The sequence below is a fragment of the Triturus cristatus genome, chromosome 10 (assembly GCF_964204655.1).
Source record: "Triturus cristatus chromosome 10, aTriCri1.1, whole genome shotgun sequence".
In the NCBI taxonomy this organism is placed as follows: Eukaryota; Metazoa; Chordata; class Amphibia; order Caudata; family Salamandridae; genus Triturus; species Triturus cristatus.
The window spans coordinates 414,974,280-414,996,998 of record NC_140593.1 but is presented as its reverse complement, the minus strand read 5'-3'; the positions used below and the strand labels follow the sequence as shown (position 1 = coordinate 414,996,998).

General features: G+C 46.8%; 1 protein-coding gene across 6 annotated transcripts in view; it reads right to left on the bottom strand.

Annotated features, from left to right (window-relative positions):
* The window catches only part of ACBD5 (acyl-CoA binding domain containing 5), a 319,177-nt gene that overhangs the window by 86,039 nt on the left and 210,419 nt on the right, over positions 1 to 22,719 (bottom strand). For all 6 annotated transcript variants that reach the window (XM_085631746.1, XM_085631748.1, XM_085631752.1 and 3 more), the window contains one exon: positions 8,533 to 8,735. In XM_085631746.1, the coding sequence (XP_085487872.1) occupies positions 8,533 to 8,735 (203 nt within the window). The remainder of the gene's footprint in view (positions 1 to 8,532; positions 8,736 to 22,719) is intronic.

Genomic DNA, 22,719 nt, shown 5'->3' with positions numbered 1-22,719 from the left:
TCTATTTTACCATCCACTGCCGCTAGCCTGCCATTATCTTTACAGAGTAGTAGCACGGACTGCCCGCTTACTGTTGCATGTGTTGGGCCTCGAGCCTCTTCCATGGCATCTTAAGTTTACGTTCTCTCCGCTCATACTGGGTCAACAGACAGTTTGCTATGACATGTGTCACCTTTGTGGGGAGTTTGGAAGATGATGAATGGCAGGAGGCAATTGCATTGCCAAGGGAGGGAGCTATGCATTCATGATTTTGACTCGTACAACTAAAATGTTTACACAGATCCTACTGTGCCTGCAGGACAATGGTTAAAATGGGCCGGGCCAAGTTGGTGCAGTGCCCCAGAGATTGTGGCCAGAAGGGCACATTTATCCATATGATATGGGGCTTCCCGGTGCTCCAGAATTATTGGGGAACGGAGCCGGACTATCTTATGAATGTGTGCGGGTGCAATGTCAGCAAAATGGAATATGCTACTTACCAGTATGCATCTGTTCTTGGCATGTAGGGCTGCTGACATTCATATCTGTGCATAGATCGCCGCCTAGTGTTGGGTCCGGATGATTGCACATTGTTGTCCTGGAAGAGTCTTCGAAGTATCACGAGATAGGTGGCTCCTCCCCTGGACTACAGTGCGCATGGGCATCCCCTCCATCCTTAGATTGTTTTTCGCCATTGTGGCATAGATGGAGTGTAATACAGTGAATGATGACCATGCTAACTAGTAATTACTGAATGCTACAGCTGCTACAGGTGCCGGGGAGGAGGGTGGTCGATATGAATGTGAGCTTGATTCCACTGACGTGCCAAGCACTCCTGAAGCGGGCGGGACTATGAAGATGCAGGAGGCCATCATGCCTATCAACTGCATAAACACTCGTGCCGGTAGTGAGTGTTGAGGTTTGAACTTTTTTATGAGCAACTGCATGCTGTTGATCCTTACTGAATTGGGCTGTGCCTTGGCCGCCAGAGTGTCTATGGTCGCGCCTAGGTACTGCTGTACGTGGGTGGGTTGAAGGTGGGACTTTGGATAATTCAGGGAGAAGCCAAGGCTGTGAAGAAGGTGAATGGTGTGGGTTACGTGGTTGGCACACTGCTGGGCCGACTTTCCCTGGATAAGCCAGTCGTCCAGATAAGGATAGACATGTATGTGCTGTCTCCTTAAGTGCGCCGCCTCTGTTGCCAGGCACTTGGTGAACACTCTGGGTGCCGTTGTTACTCCGAAAGGGAGGACTTTGAACTGGTAATGTTGATTGAGAACAGTGAACCTGAGATATTTTCTGTGTGATGGGTGTATGGGTATATGGAAATACGCATCTTTGAGATCTAGTGTTGCAAGAAAGTCTCCCTGTTTGAGCAACGGCAGCACCTGTTGCAAGGTGAGCATGTGAAAATGCTCTGACAGAATGTAACGGTTTAAAGGTCGTAAATCCAGTATGGGTCTGAGAGACCTGTCCTTTTTGGGGATCAGAAAATACAGTGAGTACACTCCTGATCCCCGTTCTTCTGCTGGCACGAGTTCTATGGCTCCTTTTTGGAGCATACTGAGAACTTCCTGGTGGAATAAGTGCAAGTGCTCTGCGGACATAGGACGGTGTCTTGGTGGTATGTTTGGTGGAGTGGATGTGGGCTCCAGACAATAACCGTACTGGACAATGTCTCTCACCCACCTGTCTGTAGTGATGGACTTCCAGACCGGCAGGAACTCCTGGAGTCTCCCCCCGACAGGTGTTACGTGGTCGGGGGGCAGTGACAAGGCGTCACTGTTTTTTGGTGGCGGAGGACCTGGAGCTGTTGTTCCCTCGGCCTCTGCCTTTGACGTTGTTTCCACGGTATCCACCTCTAGTATTCTTATTATAGGTGGTCTGTGAACCTCCTTTAGTGTACTACAACTGTTGGGAGTTCTGGTTTTTAGATGGTCCTCTGTTGCTAGAGCGACAAAAGGACCAACTCCGAAACTGCTGTGATTGCAGAGCCCCCATAGACTTTGCAGTCTCTGTATCTTTTTTGATCTTTTCTAGGGTGGTGTCAACTTCGGGGCCAAAAAGGGAGTCAGGGTTGACAGGTTGATTGAGTATCGTTGTCTGTATCTCTGGTTTGAATCCTGAGATTCTCAACCAAGCATGCCTTCTTAACATGACGCTGGTGTTAATAGCCCTAGCTGCAGTGTCCGCCACGTCAAGAGCGCACTTAATGGAAGCGTTGCTTATGAGCTTCCCTTCTGTAATAAGCGACTGTGCTCCTTCCTTAAACTGATCTGGGAGGTGCTGTAGCAGTGTCTCTAGGGTATCATAATGCGCCCTGTTGTATCGAGCCAGAAGTGCCTGAGTGTTGGCAATTCTCCAGATGTTAGCTGCCTGTGCAGCAACTCTTTTTCCTGAAGTTTCCAAGACCTTAGACTCCTTGTCAGGGGGAGGAGCATCACCCGTTGTCTGTGAATTGGCTCTCTTCCGAGCATTGGACACCACCAACGAGTCCAAAGGCAACTGGCCTCTTATGTAGGTAGGGTCCACAGGAGCTGGCCTATATTTTTTGTCAATCCTAGGGTTTAGTACTCTCGCCCTTGTGGTCTCCTTAAAAATGTCATGAGCCGGTTTTAGGGCCCCCTTCAGCATGGGCAGAGTTTTAACAGATCTTTCTGAGGTAGAGAAGGTATCCATCAGAAAATCATCCTCAATAGGATCAGTGTGGAGCTGTACATCATGATTTTTAGCTGCTCTCTCAATCAAGGCATTGAAAGCAGCAGTATCCTCAGTAGGAGATGATTTTACCACATATGCCGGTGTGTCTGGAGCAGTATGTGGGTCCCCTGTACCAATATCGTCCACCCAAGGTTGGTTTTGATCTTCAGGGTCAGTGTCCACAGGATAAGTGTCCTCAACATCACCAGCATCCCCTGCATCCACATCAAATTGTGTGGGTGAGAATGAGTGAGGCTCCTGGTCATAATATTGAACATGTTCTACTAGAACTGGTGATGTGGTCCTCTTCTTCTTCAATGGAATTTTGTATGGCTCCATTGATTTCTCTGGCAGTATCTTTCTTTTATATATTGAAAGTCTACCAGTCTCCGCATCGATAAACTGCTTTGGCTCCTCATCTTCCTGAGGTACTTCAACAGTTCTCTGTCCCAGTGGCATTCCTGTTGGTGCTTCGACAGGTTTCTTCGGGTCGACCCCTTTTTGCGGCTCGGGACCCCTTCTTTGCGTCGAATTTTATGTGCGTCGACGCGATGTGAACTGTGCTGACCGTCTTCGGCTGCGGGGGTGCTTTTGCGCCGAGCATGGAAGCCGTGTCGTGGATGCGGAGTAACAACTCCGACACCTTCTTCTTCGGCTCTACGTACCCATGAAATCTCTGTGCGTCGACGGCATTCTTTTGTTTGTTCGGCTCCGAGGACTTCGAGGCCTTGTTGCCGATGAGAGACTCTTTCACTTTCGGTTTCGAGTTAGGTGCCTGTGCCTTCAGTTTCGATTTCGTTTGATCGAATGATGGCGCTTTCGATACCGATGGCTCTTTAGGGTAGTTCGTAGCCGGGCCTTTATGCAGGGCTGTAGAACGAGAAGAATGATCTTGGGTAAGGCCTTGTGGCGATCCCTCGACCTGAGCCTTATCGAGTGCCTCTCTGGGCCCTGTACCGACATGTGGGCCTAGCTCACCTTCTGAGCCATCCTCCTCGGCCCCAAGGGCCTCCTCGTCGCCTCCTACCTCTTCGACGACACCATCTTCCTGTTCGTCTACTATACGCTCGTCTTCGGCATCATAGTCGGATTCTCGCTCTGAAGCCGGATCCGATAGCTCCCCCCGAACTTCAAAGTCCACGACCTCCTCATCTTCTGTCCCGAAGATGTTGTCCGGGTTCGGCGTCGCTTTCTGCGCCTCGAGCCGAGCTGCTTGACGAATGCGAAGGGTCTTCTTCGATCGAAACCTGGAACACGCCATACAGGTGGCTTCGTCGTGGTTTGGAGAGAGGCACTTGTTGCACACCGGGTGCACGTCGAAGCGAGCATACTTAGCGTTGCAAAGAGGGCAACGCTTAAAGGGGCTATTCGATGTCTTTGGTTCCATCGTTGATGATCTACTCAAGAACGCCCTCGACAAATAGACTTGGCACCGAACGAAAACAATACCGATGAATGTAAAGGCCTAAATACTCAAAGAGCTAAGATTAGGACATCCGAACCCAATGGCGGAAAAAAACAATCTAAGGATGGAGGGGATGCCCATGCGCACTGTAGCCCAGGGGAGGAGCCACCTATCTCGTGATACTTCGAAGACTCTTCCAGGACAACAATGTGCAATCATCCGGACCCAACACTAGGCGGCGATCTATGCACAGATATGAATTCAGCAGCCCACATGCCTCGAACGGTGCCTATTCAAAATTTGGGATGAAACAGACCTGAACAGTAAGGATTGACTCTGGGTGAGGCTGGGCTATTTGGTGGCCAAACATAACATAGCCAGGATGTGGAGGGCTGTGTCTACTCCATCCACGAAGGAGTGGAAAATAGACATGGATTGGTGTATGCATTCAAAAAACAGTCTTATAAGAAAGCAGAGGCCACATTTTGGGGAAAAATGGAATGAATATAGGGGAGGTTATGTACACCTATTGACCAAATTAATCCTATTGATCTGTATTAAAAGAACATGTATCATGTAGCTGAAAAACAAGTTGTTGTCGGGGAAGATGGGATATATTGAGAGTCTGAAAGCATGTGGTAATTGGTCATTGTTGACCTGTGTCTCAGTGCTATGTACTACAATACTTGCTGTCATTGCAATGTTGTTTTCAATCTTTAAAATAAAAAGATTTATTAAAAAAAAAAAAAAATCTGATAATTATTGGCTATGTTAAATACCCCAACATTCATTAAATTTCGCCAGGTCAATGTATTTGCCGCAAGGAGGCTGCCCATGGATCATCTGAATCTCGTGATATGCTGTGATGCAAAGTGAGTCAAAGTAAAGGTCTCCCTTTGTCGCTTGGCTCCACGCCTGCCCGTCTCAGTATATGCATGGGATTACTTGATATTATAGTGTCCATAAGCATTTCAGACCTCTTTGTCTGGCAGGAATTCAGTTGCTCTGGAAGCTCAATGTGCCATCTCACCTCTTCACTGGTGTTTTCAAAATGGCTACTCGGGCATGGCACAATAGGCCTGCCCAACCCGTCTTCGCCTCAGGCTCCTGGCAATCAGTACCCAACTACTTCTCAGTGTGTATTGTGGAGAAATTCTGACATGGGCGTTTGAGCAAGCTACAATACCAACATTGCAGTGTGAGTATGGGCGTACGCCCAGGCTTGTCAGTGGTCCCTTTCATAACTGGTCCTCAAGAGGGTCTGCTCTGCTTGCAGCCATACCTGACCTCACTACTGCTGGATTATGATCACTGCATGCAACACTACTCAGACCTCAGGAGGATCCCTGTGCCATGTACAATCAACTTATGGGCCATTTGTCCACCTTTCACCAAGTGCTTAATTTGTAAAATAATAATTGCTGATGCCCAAAGTTCTGATCAGAAAGCCTGAGACCGGAACTACTAAAAGTGCAGTCTTCAATCCACCTTGTGCCTCTTTAATAGACTACAGTACACCTCATTCCCCTTTATCTCACTCTTTCAGGTTCCTGCCTTCTCCTTTTCAGACGGTTTTCCATCTTTTTCATCCACTTTCTTTCTCCTGTGTCTGATGAGAAAAAATAAGTGCCGGTCTGCCCTTCCTCCCCCACCAGCAACCACTTGCTCAAATAAAGTACTGCTTTGATCTCCAGGATAGAACAGAACAGGATCGCGGCACTACAGTGCTCCATGCTCCGCTCTTAAGTGGCCCCTTCTTGCACCCACGGACCACCCCCTACGTCCGCCGTTAATAAGTTACAGATGTTGCGTACCCTATTTGAATAGTAGACAATCTAGCAACCTTGGGAAGATGCGAGGGTGAGTGTGCCCTGCCAGGATTCAATCTCATGACCTACAGATCTCAGCTGTGTACATTAACTCAAAGAGCGATTTGGTTGCTTCAAAACGCACAAGTTACTTACTTGTGTAACGATATATCTGTAAGAGACATTAGTTAGTGATAGATTCCTTACCTTAGAATATCCCCATGCGTCAGACTGGATCTGGAAAGCTTTCGTCAGCAGTACCCTTGTGTGACGATAAGCGCCGTTGTGCGGCTCCGCGTACGTCGCTGGCGTCGTAGCCGCTGAGATGACGTCGTCGGAGCTACTTAGACGCGCCCATGCACGCTGACGTCAGTTCTGTACACAACTTTTCCATGCCAGGAGCGCAGAGCCATATCAGAGACTAATGGTGCAATAGAACTAGGGCCCCGAAAGGGATGACCTGAACCCTAGATTAGAGAACAGTTCGCAGAACGGGGAGGATGGGCGGGCGGTAAGGAATCTATCACTAACTAATGTCTCTTACAGATATATCGTTACACAAGTAAGTAACTTGTGCATCTGAAAGAGACACGTTAGTGATAGATTCCTTATCTTAGAATACATACCCAAGCAATTCCAACCCCGGTGGTGGGTCTGCGAAGTGAGATTACACCAGAAAGTCACGGAGAACCGAACGGCCAAAGAAGTCGTCTCTCCGGACCTGACTGTCAAGGCAATAGTGCTTAGTGAAAGTATGCAAAGAGGCCCAAGTGGCTGCCTGACAGATGTCTTGCAGGGGGACACCGCGTCCCAATGCTGTAGTAGCTGCTGTCGCCCTGGTAGCCAGTGAGTAACAGGCTTTAATGTACAAGACAACCCATCGGATGAATTATCGGTGTGGCATTGTCTGTTATGGAGAGGTACAAGACTTGTTCCCCCATATTTATTAGTCACCATTTAATTCATCTGGAATTTCAAGGACACTTGTAAAGACCAAAGTAAGGAGTAGGTTATATTTTTGGTGGCCTGGTCTTGACATTCATGTGGAGAGAGAGATTCAAGGGTGTCAAGAATGTATGGCAGGTGACAAAATATGAAAGACAAGGATACAACCCATGAAGGTAAGGGATTATCCAAAAGGCGTGACAAGAAGATATTTTGGAGTCTATACATTGCAGAGATGGTCAAAGCTATGTAGGGGTATTAATTGATGGTTTTTCACAGTGGCCTGAGATACATATTTTACAAAATATTGAAACTGGTAATGTATTAAGTTTCTTGAAAGAATTGTTTGCTAGAGAAGGGATTCCAAATTGCATACTTACCGATAATGGTGTGCAACTAGTTTCCAATGAAATGGAGATATTTTTGAAAGACAAAGGAATAAGACACAAGACAGGTTCTCTTTATCATCTCGCTCAAAATGGTATTGTTGAGAAGTTTAATAAAGTAGTAACCAAATTCTTTCAAATGGCCAAACAACAAGGGCAGTATTGGAAAAAAGTGATACAAGAAAGGGTGGAGGTATACAGCCTGACACCTCACTCAGTCACAGGGAGAGTACCATTTAAATTATTCAGGGGTAGGAAATCGAATTCCATTATTTGCCCTTCTTCGATGAATAATAAAGATGTGGGTCTGTCTGTTGGTGGTGAGAACGATGACTGGAGAAAAAAACCAAAAAGACAGAGTGGAGAAAATAAAATGTAAGCATCCGGTGCAACCTACCTTGGTGAGTTTGGGTGATCTAGTGAGAGTAAAAAAATAGTGCAGGTGGGCGGAAAAATCAAATTTCTTCAAACCCTTGAAAGTCATTAAAGTGTTCAGAAATGCTGTGAAGTTAGAAGGTAATTGAATATGAACTTAAGTAGAGTCTGTGTATGTTGCAGTGCTGGGAGTTCTCAGAAAAGGAAATTTAAGTGTGTATGAGATGAAAAGTTTAGGGAAGGTACTAAAAGAAGAAGTCAAAGAATGATACGGAAACCCAGGTATATGCAAGACTTTGTGTGAAAAGTGTTTTATGATTTTGTTTCTTCAGATTGTTTGTTTATTGATGATGGGGAGATGTGTGGTATAGCTTAGGCTCTATAGCTTTAAGTGTATCAGGACTATTAGATTCTTCATGGTGTCACAAGGAATCTTAGAATGGGATGAGTCTAGAATGTGCATTCTGCAAAGGGGCAGTTGGAAGGGGTTGTCTGAGGTGGATGGGACGTTCCTCTTTATATCATGTACCATACAAATAAACCATATAAGTTTTATTTAAACAGCTTGGTACAGCGTGATCCTTACCACATAGTCTCTGAAGGATTTTTTTTAACCACGGTTTTCAGCAGAATCATTTGAAATGAAAGCAAGCTAGATTTTATTTGAGGACTGACTGATTCATGCCAAATCAGCCAAAGAAAATGCATTTGAATGTGACTTCTGGATGAAAAATTAGCTGGAAGAATCTGCTAAGGTGAGAATTTAAGTGAGGAACAAGTTGACAAAAGACAAACTGATACTTACAATAATGTAGGGAGAACTACCCACATACAAGTTAGGGACTTTTTTTATTTTCTACCACTTTGTCAACAATCCTGAATCAAAACTCTGTGCTTTCAATGATTGTGTTGTCCCATACATACAAAAGAATACCTGCGAGGCAGTCAGTGTCTCCAATGTGTGTAGTCGCTGAAGGACACTCTGCATGTCTTCTTGTAACCGCATGAGTACCGCAGCAATTTGTTCATTCAAATTGGTTTTCAGTTCTCTTTCAGAGCCCCAACGCTCACCATCGTCACCACCACTGCCTGAATGCCAACCTTGTGCACCACCACCGGGGGCCTGCAAACGGCTTCCTAAGCTCAGGAAACAAAATGGGAATTAGACAGGAACCTTGCCAGGATACAAGAATCAATGCCCCACTCCTTTTGGGTTTCAAAACATTTTCAGATATTTTACTTATTCCTCTATTAAATTGTCCTTAAAAATTGTGAAAATCAAAACAAAAAGTTACTTAAAACCTAGAATTTACACCATTAAAAGTTTGAAAAGTAGTCAAGACAGCAGCTAAAACAAATACATATTTATCAAATAGGTGCAATTGTGATCCAACTTCATTCCGATGCGCTTTCAAACTCTACGAGGATTTGTACCACGTTGATCGGCACAGGATATTAAAATCACCCATTATGCAAGTGAACAATAAAGGGCACTAAGCAGGATCAACATAAGCTGCATGCAATATTGAAATACTATACTTTGATTCCAGAAGAAGGTCTATATATGAGATCTTATGGCACACCTGTAGAAAGTGAACACAGTGCTCTCAAAAACAAAACTATTAACTCTCTCTCAGATCTTTTCTCTTCCTATTCACTCAGTGGTTTTGGGAAGGGCACGTTTCTCATGATCTAGACTGGCCCTCAACCCAACGTTACTCATGGAGGCTTTCCATTGGAGAATTTTGGCATGAGAAGATGATGTATTTGAACTTTTCAAACAAGGAAATTAATATGGATTATTCTGGTATTCCTTCAAATTTCTGTTAAATTGCCCAAACCTCATGATTTCTGCTTCCTTGTTTGGTTTTAACATTTCACATTATCTCATGTAGCGATCCAGTTGCAGGCATGGTTAATTTGAAGCTCCAGTCCTTAATTTTTAGGTTCAGCTAAAGAGAGTTTGTTCTCTCTCTTTACTCTTAAAAATCATATAATGAAGAATATTTTATTCAATGTGTGATTGGTGCTTTGCAAGCAACTTCAGTACAATGCATGAAGTGTGCAGTTTAGGTATTGCACTGTATGCTATTTGATCATGCCATTGGTATATTATGTTTTTTTTAAAGTAGTTGTCAGGGAGGGCTTTAAATGTTTCCTGTAGATAACTAAATCACAACAAATGCCCCATGATAGCCAAGGCTATTCCAGCGGAAATAAACTGAGCACTGGCCACATCTTGCATTACTAACACAGTCAACAGGTATAAAGCAGTTTAATCACCTGGTTGCAAATATAATGATTTGAGGCCATTCAAATGTTACCAAAGTTGTTATACGCAAATCAGCCTTCGTGAGCCTATTGCTATAATGCTTCTCCTTCCCATGCCGCCTGCTCTGTCCTAAGACTGCAACTGAGTGCTACCAGAACAGTCACGTAGGAGTGAGAATTTGTCTTCTTCATTAAACACCGATATTCCATGAAACAAATAAAGGCATGAATAGCATAACTATTTCTCAGAAAATATTTAACATAGCAATTCTGATTTAATGTACTGCTTTTTAACTTAAGAATATTGTTACACCAGTGGCATTTGGCAGGAGTGAGTCACGGCAGCTACATAAATACTGCAGTATCCCTCAATAAATGTTATGTTCCGTTAAATAAATTATAATATTTCTTACACTTAAACGCAGCTTGATACACACATTACTTGAAGTTTTAAAGCAGGAGCACAATGGCCTTAGAAGAGATCAGGACTCTTGGTAACTTCTTTTCCATGTAGCACAACATTCATGTCTTGTCTTGAGGTCAGAGAAAGAGGACTGGTAGAACAACCAGCTCCTCATTTGTGGTAAATCAGAGGGTCACGTTACTGAGGGGGAAGACCATGCGGTAATAACGACTTTTTGTTTTCCTTTCAAGGAAAGCTCTTTAAGATTTCCATAGTATCGCAGAAACCTACAGAGTGGCTTGAGTGTGATGGAAGCAATATTGACTAGTAGCGTTTTTGATGATCTAATTGTCTAAATATGGAAAAAGTGTATGTTTTGCCTGTGCAGGTGAGCTGCTACTACTGCAAGACATTTGGCAAAACCCTGGGCATAATTATGAACCTGAATGGGAGCACCTTCAATTGGAAATGATGGTTGTTTATGACAAACCTGAGGTAATGGCGAAGCGCCGGGTGAATAGGAATGTGGAAACAGGTATCTTTGAGGTCAAGAACTGCCATAAAGTCCCCTGGTTGTAATAATGGGATGACATCTTGAAGAGTAACCGTTTGAAAGTGTTCTAATAGGATATATCGTATTAGGTGTCTGAGGTCCAAGATTGGTCTTAAAGACCCGTCCTTTTCGGGAATAAGGAAGCAGAGTGTATAGGCTTCAGTCCCTTGCTGGTGTGTTGGCACTGGTCCTATGGCCTCTTTTTTTTTCCTTTTTTGTTTTTTAGACGTGCTTGAACTTCTTCCTTGATCAACTGCTGATGCTGTGGCAAGAGTATTTGTTTGTGAGGTGGGATGTTTGGAGGTGTGGAAGTGAGCTTCAGACAATAACCATGTTGGATAATATCCAACACCCACTGGTCGGAGGTGATGGCGGGAAAGAACTCTTGTAGTCGCCCCTACCCCGACAGGCGTTATGTGGTCGGGGGGATGGGTGGGAAGTCAGGGTTTGGTGGAGGTGGCGGAGGGTTTGGCGAAACCACCTTTGGCTTTGACCCTGAAATTATTGCCCCTATATGAGCCCATGTAGTAACCCCTGGGTGAGGTGGTGTGTAGCTGGTAAGAGACGAAGGGATCTTTGGGGGTAGATTCTGTCCCTCCATAATAGCGGCGCGGCAAAAGGAGCCACGTTGAGATAATGTTTGCAATGCTCCCATAACATGGGCTGTCTCGTTATCTTTCTTTATTTTCTCCAGTACAGTGTCTACTTGAGGGCCAAAGAGGTGTACGCCATCGAAAGGAAGTGCGGGAATGTTTTGTTGCACTTCAGGTTTGAAACCAGAGAGCCTAAGCCAGACGTGCTGACTCAGGAGTACACTAGAATTAAAGCTTCTAGCTGCTTCATCGGCTGCATCAAGGGTGCAGTGAATTAAAGTGTTCGCAAGTCATTCATCCTCCGAGGTGAATGCATATGCCCATTTTTATGTTTCTCAAGAAGATGTTGGAGGAGCTACTCCATCTCGTCCCAATAAGCATCACTGTATCAGGAGAGCACGCCAAACAAGTTGGCAATTCTCCATTGGTTGGCAGCCTGAGCAGCCACCCACTTCCCTGTTGCATCTATCTTTTTATTTTCTTTGTCTGGTCTCACCAGATAATTTTCCAGTTTGCCTGTTTTCTCACTGTAAGAGAGTTAGAAGGGAGTTGGCCTCTAATGTATGCAGGGTCAGTTGTGGAAGGTTTATACTTCTTAATGACCCTTGGGGTAATGACATATACCTTAACTGGGTCTTTAAAGATGTCAGGTGTGTGCGCTGGCTGGAGGGGAGGTTCTCAAACAAAAACAACTTACTCTAGTGTTGCTATGTGGAGCTGAACCTCACGGTATGTAGCCGCCCTACCTATGATGTCATGGCAGGTAATGGTGTTGTCTGGGGTAGATGGCTTTGCTGTGTAAAGATAGGGATCTGTGTCAGTAGGTGGGTTCATGTCATAAGTGTCCCAAAAGTAATCCTGAGGTGGAATGGATTACTGATCTCAGTCATCGTTGTCCCCCCCCTGAAAGAATGAATAGAACCGTCATGGAAAAATTATGCTGGTGAAGGTGGTGCAGCAGGTAGTGGTGGTGGGATCGGATGCATAAGGCTAGTTGCCTTGTTAACCTTCTTTCTGTGCTTTGGTGGTACAGGTATGTACATAGCCTCCTTAAAGCTTAGATGTCTATTTGATGGTTGTGCACCAGTATGAAGATGTCTAGCTAGGATACGTACAGTGTCCAGATGAATGACCAGAAGTTTTTGCCGTAAGTCTATTTCCTCCTGCATGCGTTGAAGCACAAGTATGATTTCGGCTCCAATGCAACCTTTGATGCCAAGCCTTTTGACGTCGAGGCTTTCAATGCCGATCCTCTTGACTCCAAGGCTTTCAATGTGGTGGGTCTTGGGTCGATTGGTGATTTAGATACCGAGGTGGCACCGACGCTCTGTAGTTCGATGTTTGGTGTTCTCGGCACGAGCCATCGCTGAGCGGGTCCGAAACAGCTGCTCGCTACCGACCATGGCCCGAGGACAGTGGTGGCCCAGGTAAAGATTTTTATCAGTCCAGAGTCTTTGGAATGGGTTGCTGGGGCTGGGATGGAGGGGGCACTGTACTCACTGTTTGTCCCGGCGTGATGACATGCACTTCAAGCTCGGAGCCTGATTTGTATCCAGTCGAAAAGGAGCCCTCATCTCCTGCCGACACTTGGACGTTGACTTCCTCCTGAAGGTCTTCGGTTCCGAAAGGGTTCGGAGTGTACTCGACTCTGCGACAAGACATTTTGAGTCATTAAGCTCTTTGATCCCACAGCATCTTTTTGGACTAAAAGGAATTTCAGGCCTCACAGGTGGCATCCTGATTGTCCGGAGAGAGGAACAAGTTACACACCTGATTTTGATCGGTGTGTGGGTACTTGGCGTGGCATCAATTTCAAAACCTGAAATACTTTTGTTACATCACCGGTTGGACATGGTGTGGAGGGAATGTGAAAGATAAAGTCCTCCCTGAAGGACGAAGGCCCACCAGGGCTGCAATTGTTTCGAGTCACCCTAACAAAGTCAACATCGATGGAGAGGCGAGGGAGACTGAAAAGAATTGTGTTTGAAAACAATACAGATGGTAAGGTATGGAAGATAGAAACAACAAATCTGTCAAACTGGAGCAGACGAGCACACGTTAGAACCAGATGGTGGAAGAAAACAATTTAACAGTGAAGTCGATGTCCATGCACAATAACAGAAAGAGGAGGAGCCACTCTCCCTCGTAACTCAAAAGGCTTTCTTCAAATTAAAACAACTTGTACACTTCCGAGCCCAACAGATGGCGGAATCATACTAAGCATGTGTATCTACAGCCACACATGCCGCAAACTAAATTTTCTCTTGAGTAGTAGAAAAAGAGCCACCTGAGGGATAAACCTCAAGGCAAAGAAGGTCTAGGTGGAGAAGCCATTCATTGTCTGGGTAGGCACTATATAGCTCCAGTTAAGTCACCCCTAGTGTGGTTTTCAGTATTGAGATGGCGCAATCAAAGTCTACCAGTATCGGAGACCTATGAAAAGATTCCAGATCCATTCAGGTGCCTAGGGATTATTCAACAGGGGAATCTGCAGGTAGAAGTATCTATCAAAAAGGATCATTTTCACACCACAGGAGAGTGTCTAAAAATCCAAACCTTCTAGGAAGAGAGCAAGGAAATGATGTTTACGTGTTGGGCAGGACAGTTGCTACACCAGTCGCAACAGTGCTTCTGAGAATATGCGACGACCATGAAATAGCAATAATTGGCTAACTTATGATTGGTTGTGGCTTGCAGGGATGAGGTGGTGCAGAAATGGCGTAGCCCATTGCCCCAACAGTTGAGTCATGATTTGCAACCTCTAACTGAGGTTTGGACAAAGAGATGGCAGTGAGGGGACACTGCCCTCCAGCCAAAAAATTGGAAAAGCCTGGTTGCAAAAATTATATGCTAGACTGACTCCATGACGGCTAGACTGGGAAAAATGGAACACAGCAAGTAAATGTCACTGAATCTGGAATGCATCAAATTATGACACAGTTACATGTATAAGATGACAGTACTTTTGCTGTTTGTTGAGTTGAAAAAACAAACAATACAATACAAATCCAGTGAAGGCCTGATATGGCACAGGCACCCGTAGGAAGGCTGTTAGTAGTTTGACTGCTATCAGCGGCTGTAGACTCAGGATGTCCCTCGCCTCTTAAGGCCTGAAATGCAGATAAGCATTACACCCACATGCTTTCAAAAAAATCAAACCATTTAGGACAACCCTACATGATGTGTGGGATGTTACCTGGGTTCAAAATCCATTTCAGCAAATGTTCAATCTGCTACTATTAGTAGCCTTAAGCTCAACATGGGTGTATTACTACTGGCACAGCAGGTCATCAGTACATCGATGACCTAAGTATCCATGCATGAATCCTGCTCAATTTCTCCTCGATTTTCTTACCCAGTTCAAGTTACAATATGGTGTGGCACAGAGCTTAAACCCTTCATGGATGTGTCACTACTTTATAGAAGGCTGAAAGCACACCATGTGCACCAGAGGAGTACAGAATGCATATATGAAGACCATATGGTTCCTGTCCATATGGTTTCTGTTGGCACATAAATGACTTCTAGATACATCACTTATTGACTCATCAAATAATAAAGCATCTTCTTGTTCTCCATAAACTTCAAATCCTTCTTGGATTTTGGGAACAAGTGTATAAGGATTAGTTACTTACCTGTATCCTAGTTCTCTTCCAGGGGTATCCGCATCAAAGTCATAAGCATTAGAATATTCCCGCCCATGCGCGGGACCCCGGAAACACTATATTATATGTGCCCCACATATATATCCATATATATATATATATACCTATATATATATATAAAACAAGCAATTGCAGCCTAATAAAACACCAGAGCTGAATCATGCCATAAGTAATTTCTACCATACAGGAAAAACATGCATTAGAAACAGGAGAAACAATAGCAAAATTTGTTTAGAAACTGTTTTAATGCTCAGCAAACAGTAGAAATCCTCATCAATCACTGAAAGCATAGGAAGCTCCCAGGCTGCATTGCAAACACCCAGTCTAAAAAGACTGAAAAGCTAACCTGTAGCTGTATAGCAATAAACTGACACCGTGCCTTTAAGGCACACCTGACCCCCAGCTTCCCATCATGCCTCAGGGGTGACAGTTAGGTCAGTTGTTCTTTGCGGAGACTGAAAAAGCCATGGCACAAAGAGTTAACAACATCTTCAAAAGATAACAATCCTTTGCCCGGGGAGGCGGGAGGGTTGCTTATGACTTTGATGAGGATACCCCTGGAAGAGAACTAGGATTACAGGTAAGTAACTAATCCTTCTCTTCCAGGGGATCCTCATCAATAGTCATAAGCATTAGAATAGAATAGCAAGCCTCACCTCATCTCACTGCGGGCAAAGGAGAAAAAACAGAAAGTGATCAGTAGGCTTAGAAAGAAAAACTAAGCTACCCAAATAGATTCCTCAAGGAGGCTTGGCTTACTTGAGCATGAGCCCTGGAATAAGATTCTAGGCAGTAGTGCCTCGGAAAAGTATGAACCGATTTCCAGGTTGCCGCCTTGCAGATCTCTGACATTGGGACGTCATGCAAGAAGGCAACTGTGGCCGCTTTCCCCATAGTGAAATGCGCCTTAGGAGGCAACGGTAAGGGTTTTCTCGCCAGCTGGTAAGCTAAGGTAATGCAGGACACAATCCATCTCGAAATGGATCTCTTAGCGGCTGGGAAGCCTGTTCTCATGGCGCCATAATTGACAAATAACTGATCTGTCTTCCTTATGCCCTTGGTACTTTCTAAGTAGAACTTAAGTACCCTCTTGAGGTCCAAGGAATGAAGCGACCGCTCAGCCGGGGTCGCTGGATTTGGAAAAAAAGATGGAAGGGAAATGGTCTGATTGATATGAAAAGCAGACACCACCTTAGGGAGAAAAGATGGATGCGCCCTTAAGACCACTTTGTTATGGTGAAAAACAGTGTAAGGCTCCTTGGTACACAGCGCTTGGATCTCGCTTACTCTGCGCGCCGATGTAATGGCTACCAGAAAAGCGGCCTTCCAAGACAAATGCTGCAAGGAAGCTCTGTGGATTGGCTCAAAGGGTGGGCCCATCAATTTAGATAATACCAGGTTCAACTCCCACGGAGGAGAAGGGTTTCGAACAGGGGGATACACCTTCAACCCCTGTAAGAAGTCCTTGACCACCTGCATCTAGAAAAAGGAGGGCTGATTAGGAGATCTCCTATATGCTGTAATGGCAGATAAATGTACCCTGATAGAAGCATACTTTAACCCAGATCTTGCTAAGTACAGAAGGTAAGGGAGAATGACATCCTCCTGCCCCTTCGTAGGATCAAGGTGATGTTCTCTACACCAAAGAAAAAACCTCTTCCACTTGAACGCATATGACGCTCTTGTGGAGGGTCTTTTCGCTTCTTTCAAAATATGCACACACTCAGGAGGCAGATTCAAATGTCCGTACTGCAGGACCTCAGGAGCCATGCTGTCAAGTTCAGTGAGGGAAGGTTGGGATGAAGAATCCTCCCGCCCATCTTGGTCAGCAGGTCCGGCCTGCAAGGTAGTCTCCTGTGTGGAAGTACCGACAGATGAAGAAGGTCCGGGTACCAGCACTGCCATGGCCAGTCTGGAGCTATCAGAATCATCGTCATGCTGGATCTGAGTATCTTGGACACCACCTTCGGGATCAGGGGCAGAGGATGAAAGGCGTAGGCAAATGTCCCTGACCAGTCCATCAAAAGTGCATTCCCCCTTGTCCCCTGGACGGTGGAATCTGCACGCGAAGGCGTGGCATTTTGTGTTTTCGTCGTCTGCGAATAGATCTATCTCCGGATGACCCCAACTATGGAAAAGGTCCGCCACCACCTCGTCGTGCAGCACCCAGTCTGGCTGATCTTCGACGTGCCTGCTGAGTGCGTCTGCCTTGATATTTAGCTCTCCTGGAAGGTGCACTGCCACTACCGAGAGGTTCCGGGCGAGAAGCTAGTGCCAGATCGCCTGTGACTCCAGGGAAAGAGGACGCGACAGAGTTCCACCCTGTTTGTTTAGGTAGAACATGGTCGTCGTGTTGTCGGTCTGGACCAGGACCGAATCGGACTCGATTGCCGGTAGGAAAGCTTTCAGAGCAAGGTGGACTCCAGCCTATTGATGTGGTAGGTCTGTTCCTTCGCCGACCACTGTCCTTGTATCTAAAGGCACCCCATGTGTGCCCCCTAGCCTTGCAAAGACGTATCTGTCACGACCGATTGCACTGGAAGTGGCCGGTGAAAAGGGACTCCCACCATCAGATTGCGCTGCCGAGTCCACCATGTGAGGGAGGATTTTGCCGCCTGGGAGAGACATATCTGATCTTCCCAGCGATCTGTTGACTGATGCCACTGGTCCTCCAGAGTCTGTTGCAAAGGCCGCATCCTCAGCCGGGCGTTGGGAATGAGAAAGATGCAGGACGCCATGGATCCCAGCAGGGATGCCACCTGCCGGACTGACGGGTTCTGCACCTGGAGCAGGAGCATGCACTTCCATTTCATTGAGGACAGTCTCTCCTCCGAAGGATACGCTCTTCCCACGCTTGTGTTCAGAACGGAGCCAAGGTAGTGGATGGTTTGGGTGGGCTGCTGCACTGACTTCTCCATGTTGACATGAAGGCTGAGATTGTGTAGCTGTTGTAAACAGATCTGGAAGTCTTGCCTCACCCGCTGCTGGGATGGACCTTTCAGCAGCCAGTCGTCTAAGTATGGGTAGACGAAGAGACCTTTTCTGTGAAGAAAAGCTGCCACCACTGCCATGCATTTGGTGAAGACTCGCGGAGCCGACTTGAGTCCAAAGGGCAGGACCTTGTATTGATAATGCCTGTGGCCGACCACAAACCGCAGGTACTTGCAATGACGCTTTGCAATGGAAATGTGGAAGTACACATCTTGGAGGTCCACCGAACACATCCAATCCCCTACTTGCAGATGTGGATATATTTGATGAAGTGCCAACATGCGAAACTTCTCCTTGACTATGACCTTGTTCAGAAGACGAAGCCCAGGATCGGCCGAAATTTGTGCTCCTGATCTTTTTTGGGGACCAGAAAGTACCGGGAGTACACTCCCTTTCCAATTTGAGATGGTGGAACCTTTTCTATAGCCTGCTTTTGAAGAAGGGCCCTCACCTCCTTTCGAAGCAGCTGTAACTGGTGAGGACGGGACTTTTTTGTTGGTATGTCCTTTGGAAGCGCACGGAAACAAAGCGCATATCCATTGCGCAGTATATTCAGCACCCAGCGATCTTTTGTGATGCTGTCCCACTCTGCCAGATGTTGTGAAGCACTTCCTCCCACTGGAGTGAGCAACGGCAGCAGAGGAAGCCACTGCTCATGACTTCCCTCCTGCTCTCGCCGTGGTAGAGGACTGCTGTTGGTGGCCCCCTCTACCTCTGTTGGACTTTCCTCCCCGAAACTCTGACTTTCCCTGGGTCTTATTCTGGGACCACTGAGGGGTTTGAACCCTCTGTTGAGGCCCCTTGCGCTGGTTGGGTCTGTAGCGGCGTCTGAACTCCTTCTTTTTCCCCAACCCAACCGCCTTGAGGGTGTCCAACTCGGTCTTCATGCGACCCATCTCTTCATCCGCGTGCGTGCCGAAGAGAGAAGAGCCAGAGAATGGAAGGTTCAAGATTCTCTGCTGCGCATCTGGCTTCAGCCCTGTGAGTCTCAACCAGGACGCTCTCCTAGCACATACTCCATGCGCGTAAGAATGCGCTGATAGCACCGTTCCATCTGCCGGCGTGCTAATCGTCTGATTAGCCACCAAGGATCCCTCAGTGACTATCTCCTCGAAATCCTTTTGGTCCTCCTTTGGGAGCTTGGATTTGACCGCTCCAAAGAGTCCCAGAGAGTTCTGTCGTAACGGCCGAGCAGCGCAGTCGCGCTGGAGACCTTAAGGGACGCAGCCGCCGACATGCAGGCTTTGCGACCCCACGAGTCCTGAGATCTGCTCTCTTTATCCGGTGGGACAGAGGAAGACGACGATACAGCGTGAGTCTTTCTTGCCGCCGCTATGATTACCGAGTCTGCAGGAGGATCCATCTTAACAAAGACCGGATCAGAGGTAGCCGGCTTATATTTCTTAAGGATGCGAGCCGGCACCGCCTTGATGGTTGCTGGAGTTAAGAAGGTGCCCATGACAGGTTCCAGGATCCCAGGAACCAATGGAAGCAGTGGTCGAGATGCAGTCTTCTGATGAAGAGTCTCGAAAATCACCGTCGTCGTGACTTGTGGGACTGACATCTCAATGTTGAGTTTCTGAGCACCCCTCTGCAGAACCTCATGGTATGTGTTGATATCGTCTATGGGCGAGACCCTGGACACTGGGCTGTTTGATAGCGTGGGGGAGTAATCCCTCTTTGAGGACCGGGTGGAGGAAGTCGAGGAAGTAGATGGTGTTCTTCTACCTCGTCGATGATCACGGGCCCGTGATCTTGAGGAAATATGAATTTTTATGGTCAATTGTGTCCCCTATCTAGACCCCAACGGCTCCATGTACATGCTACAAGTACATGTATGTTCCCTCCACTTCAAGCTATGAAGACGCAAATACAATTGTGTCCAACGTTAATATGTACTCTTTCATATCTGCCATGAATGGGCCAGATATTCCGTTCCTAAGTATACCTTGCCACCGTCTTTATATGGTATACTTTTCACGTTTTCCAGCTCTGGCAAGGTAGGCCCTGAATTCTGCCATCGAGCTTTTCCTGCTTCTGCCTCTGAATGCTCCAGCCTGGACCTGCATCTGTATCCATGAACTTTGTCTTACTTCCTGCGCGGCTAACGGTGCCTAGCCCGGCCTGTTGCCTGCCAAAAACTGTATTCAGCCTTCAAGTTATCTGTTCCGCTCCTCAAGAAATGCATTCCTGTCTAAATAGCTTAGGTAAACATCCCTCTAGCTGCAGAGCAAAGGGCCCGGCCTTACTGTCTCCGTGCAAGTAATTCATGACTCTCGTTACCATGGTAGGCCCATGCCCCCTCGCATCTCATATAGACACTTAGACGCTTGTACACGCACTAGCAGTCAGTATAGATCTGTCCGAGAAGACTTTTCCTTCTAGATAATATAGTTCTTTAAACACAAGATATTAGATATGATTTAGGACTAGGTTGTCCTGACACCCCAGACTTCTGTCTCCTCATGTAGGGCTAAATGTCAAGTTCCCTTCACCCTCTAGTTACACGTCAATCATACGTCATGCGGCTGCGCGCGCATCTCTACCATGTATTTTTGCTGACTTTGCAGGATTCTCTTATGGATCCACCCACTTGTGTCATCATCATAATGACGTTTTTAGTATACGCCTCTATGCACGCCTATTGTAACGCCTTTTCTATTACGTATGTGTATTCTTATCAGCTGTTACGCCTCTTGCATCTGTCTTTACTGTAATGCATTACTATATATGCCATAACCTGTCAATAATGTATTGCTGATCCCTTCCTGAACCTTCGTGGTGACGGAACTCGATTGCCTGGTTCGAACCATCATTCCTTTGTAAGGAATAAACTCCCTATTATACCCTCGAATACCACGGATTCTGCCTCTTATTTTTACTGAGTTATTCGTATTGTATTTTACCGCATAAATTAAGTCCAGGTAATTTAAATTTACCACAATCTGACTGCACGATCTTCTCGCCTGGGGGAGCGCGATCTAGGGTGCTGTCTCTCAGGTGCCTTTCCGCGTGCTTGTCTGGGAGGACTCACTCTGTCTACTTCGTCCACCAATCTTTGAAGAGGAGACCTATTCGCCAGACTGGCATACTCTTGCATCCTCCTTGTCGCCCCTGAGTCCTGCCAGTGACGTACGGGCAGCAGCCATCTGGGCGACAGTTGAACCGCAGAAGTGGTCTTGCGTTGTCTTGAAGGAGACCTGCGGACATGGCTAGCAATTTCTCACCGTGAGAGACCTTGCGGAGTAGCTGACCTTGGAGAAGCCCCCTTGGATGAGTGCAAGGACGAATGGCGCGAAGCTGACTCCGTCACTAGGACCACCAATCCATCCTCAGACCTCACCGAGGCCTGCCTCGACGTCGAGCGTGCTCTCGACGTCGATCTGGGCTCCTGCCCTCCTGCTCGTCGGGCCTCTCGTCTGCTCGACGTCGAACGCCGTGTCGACGGCGACCGGTGCCGATGAGAAGCAGGTGAAGAATGTTGCCTCGACGTCGAACGGCGATGCGAAGCCGACGACGGAGGGACTCTCTCTCTCGACGCCGAACTCGTCCAATTCTCGACGTCGACGGTCTGCGCGACGACGGCTGAGGGGTATTTCTTGCCCTCGAAGCCGAACGCCGTCGAGACGACGACGGAGACCTCATCCTCGACGCCGATCGTCGCCTGGTTGACGACGGCGGAGGAGTCTTCGCTCTCGACGTCGATCACTGATGGAATTGCGATGACGGAAGTGAGCCTGCCCTCGACGACGGAGGGGTGACACCCCTCGAAGCCGATCGTCGCCGAGTCGACGATGGCGGAGGGTCTCTGCTCCTCGACGCCGATCGTCACCGGGTTGACGATGGCGGAGGGTCTCTGCTCCTCGACGCCGATCGTCGCCGGGTTGACATCGGCGGAGGGGTCTTGTCTCTCGACGCCGGATTGACGATGGCAGACTAGTCTTCGACGTCGACGATGTGCCTTTTCTCGATGGCGAGCCCGCTGTCGAAGGTCTTTTCTTGGAAATATGACCCACCTGAAGATCTTTTCTCAGCGCCGAGCCCGACGCTGAAGTAGAAGGACGCGAGGACTTGCTTCTAGAAGGCGTTCTAGACCTCCTGGAGCCCTTCCTTACCGGAGATCTTCCTCTAGATGGTTTACCTGCCAGGCCATACAGGCGAATCCTTTCCCTGTCCTTCAAAGTTCTTTTGGACAGGTTCTGACAGTGAGGACAGGTCTTAGGATCATGGTCTTCCGGTAAACACAGGATACAGACCCTATGAGAATCAGTCTTGGCCTTCTTTTTGCCACAAGAAGGGCAAGGGTCAAAAAGAGATGGCATTTTAAGATACCAAAAAATGCCCAAACCTGTCAAAAAAGACAGCTTCTTACGTTAACAGATGAAAAATGTCGAAGTAAGGAATAAAAGTTGTAAAAAGTGAAAATATTTTCTGACAAAACTGAAAAGAGGGGAGCTGTGTTGCCAGGATCCTTCCTGAAGGAGCCGGAAAGAACAACTGACCTAACTATCACCGCTGAGGCATGATGGTGAAGCTGGGGGTCAGGTGTGCCTTACAGGCACGGTGTCAGTTTATTGCTATACAGCTACAGGTTAGCTTTTCAGTCTTTTTAGACTGGGTGTTTGCAAAGCAGCCTGGGAGCTTC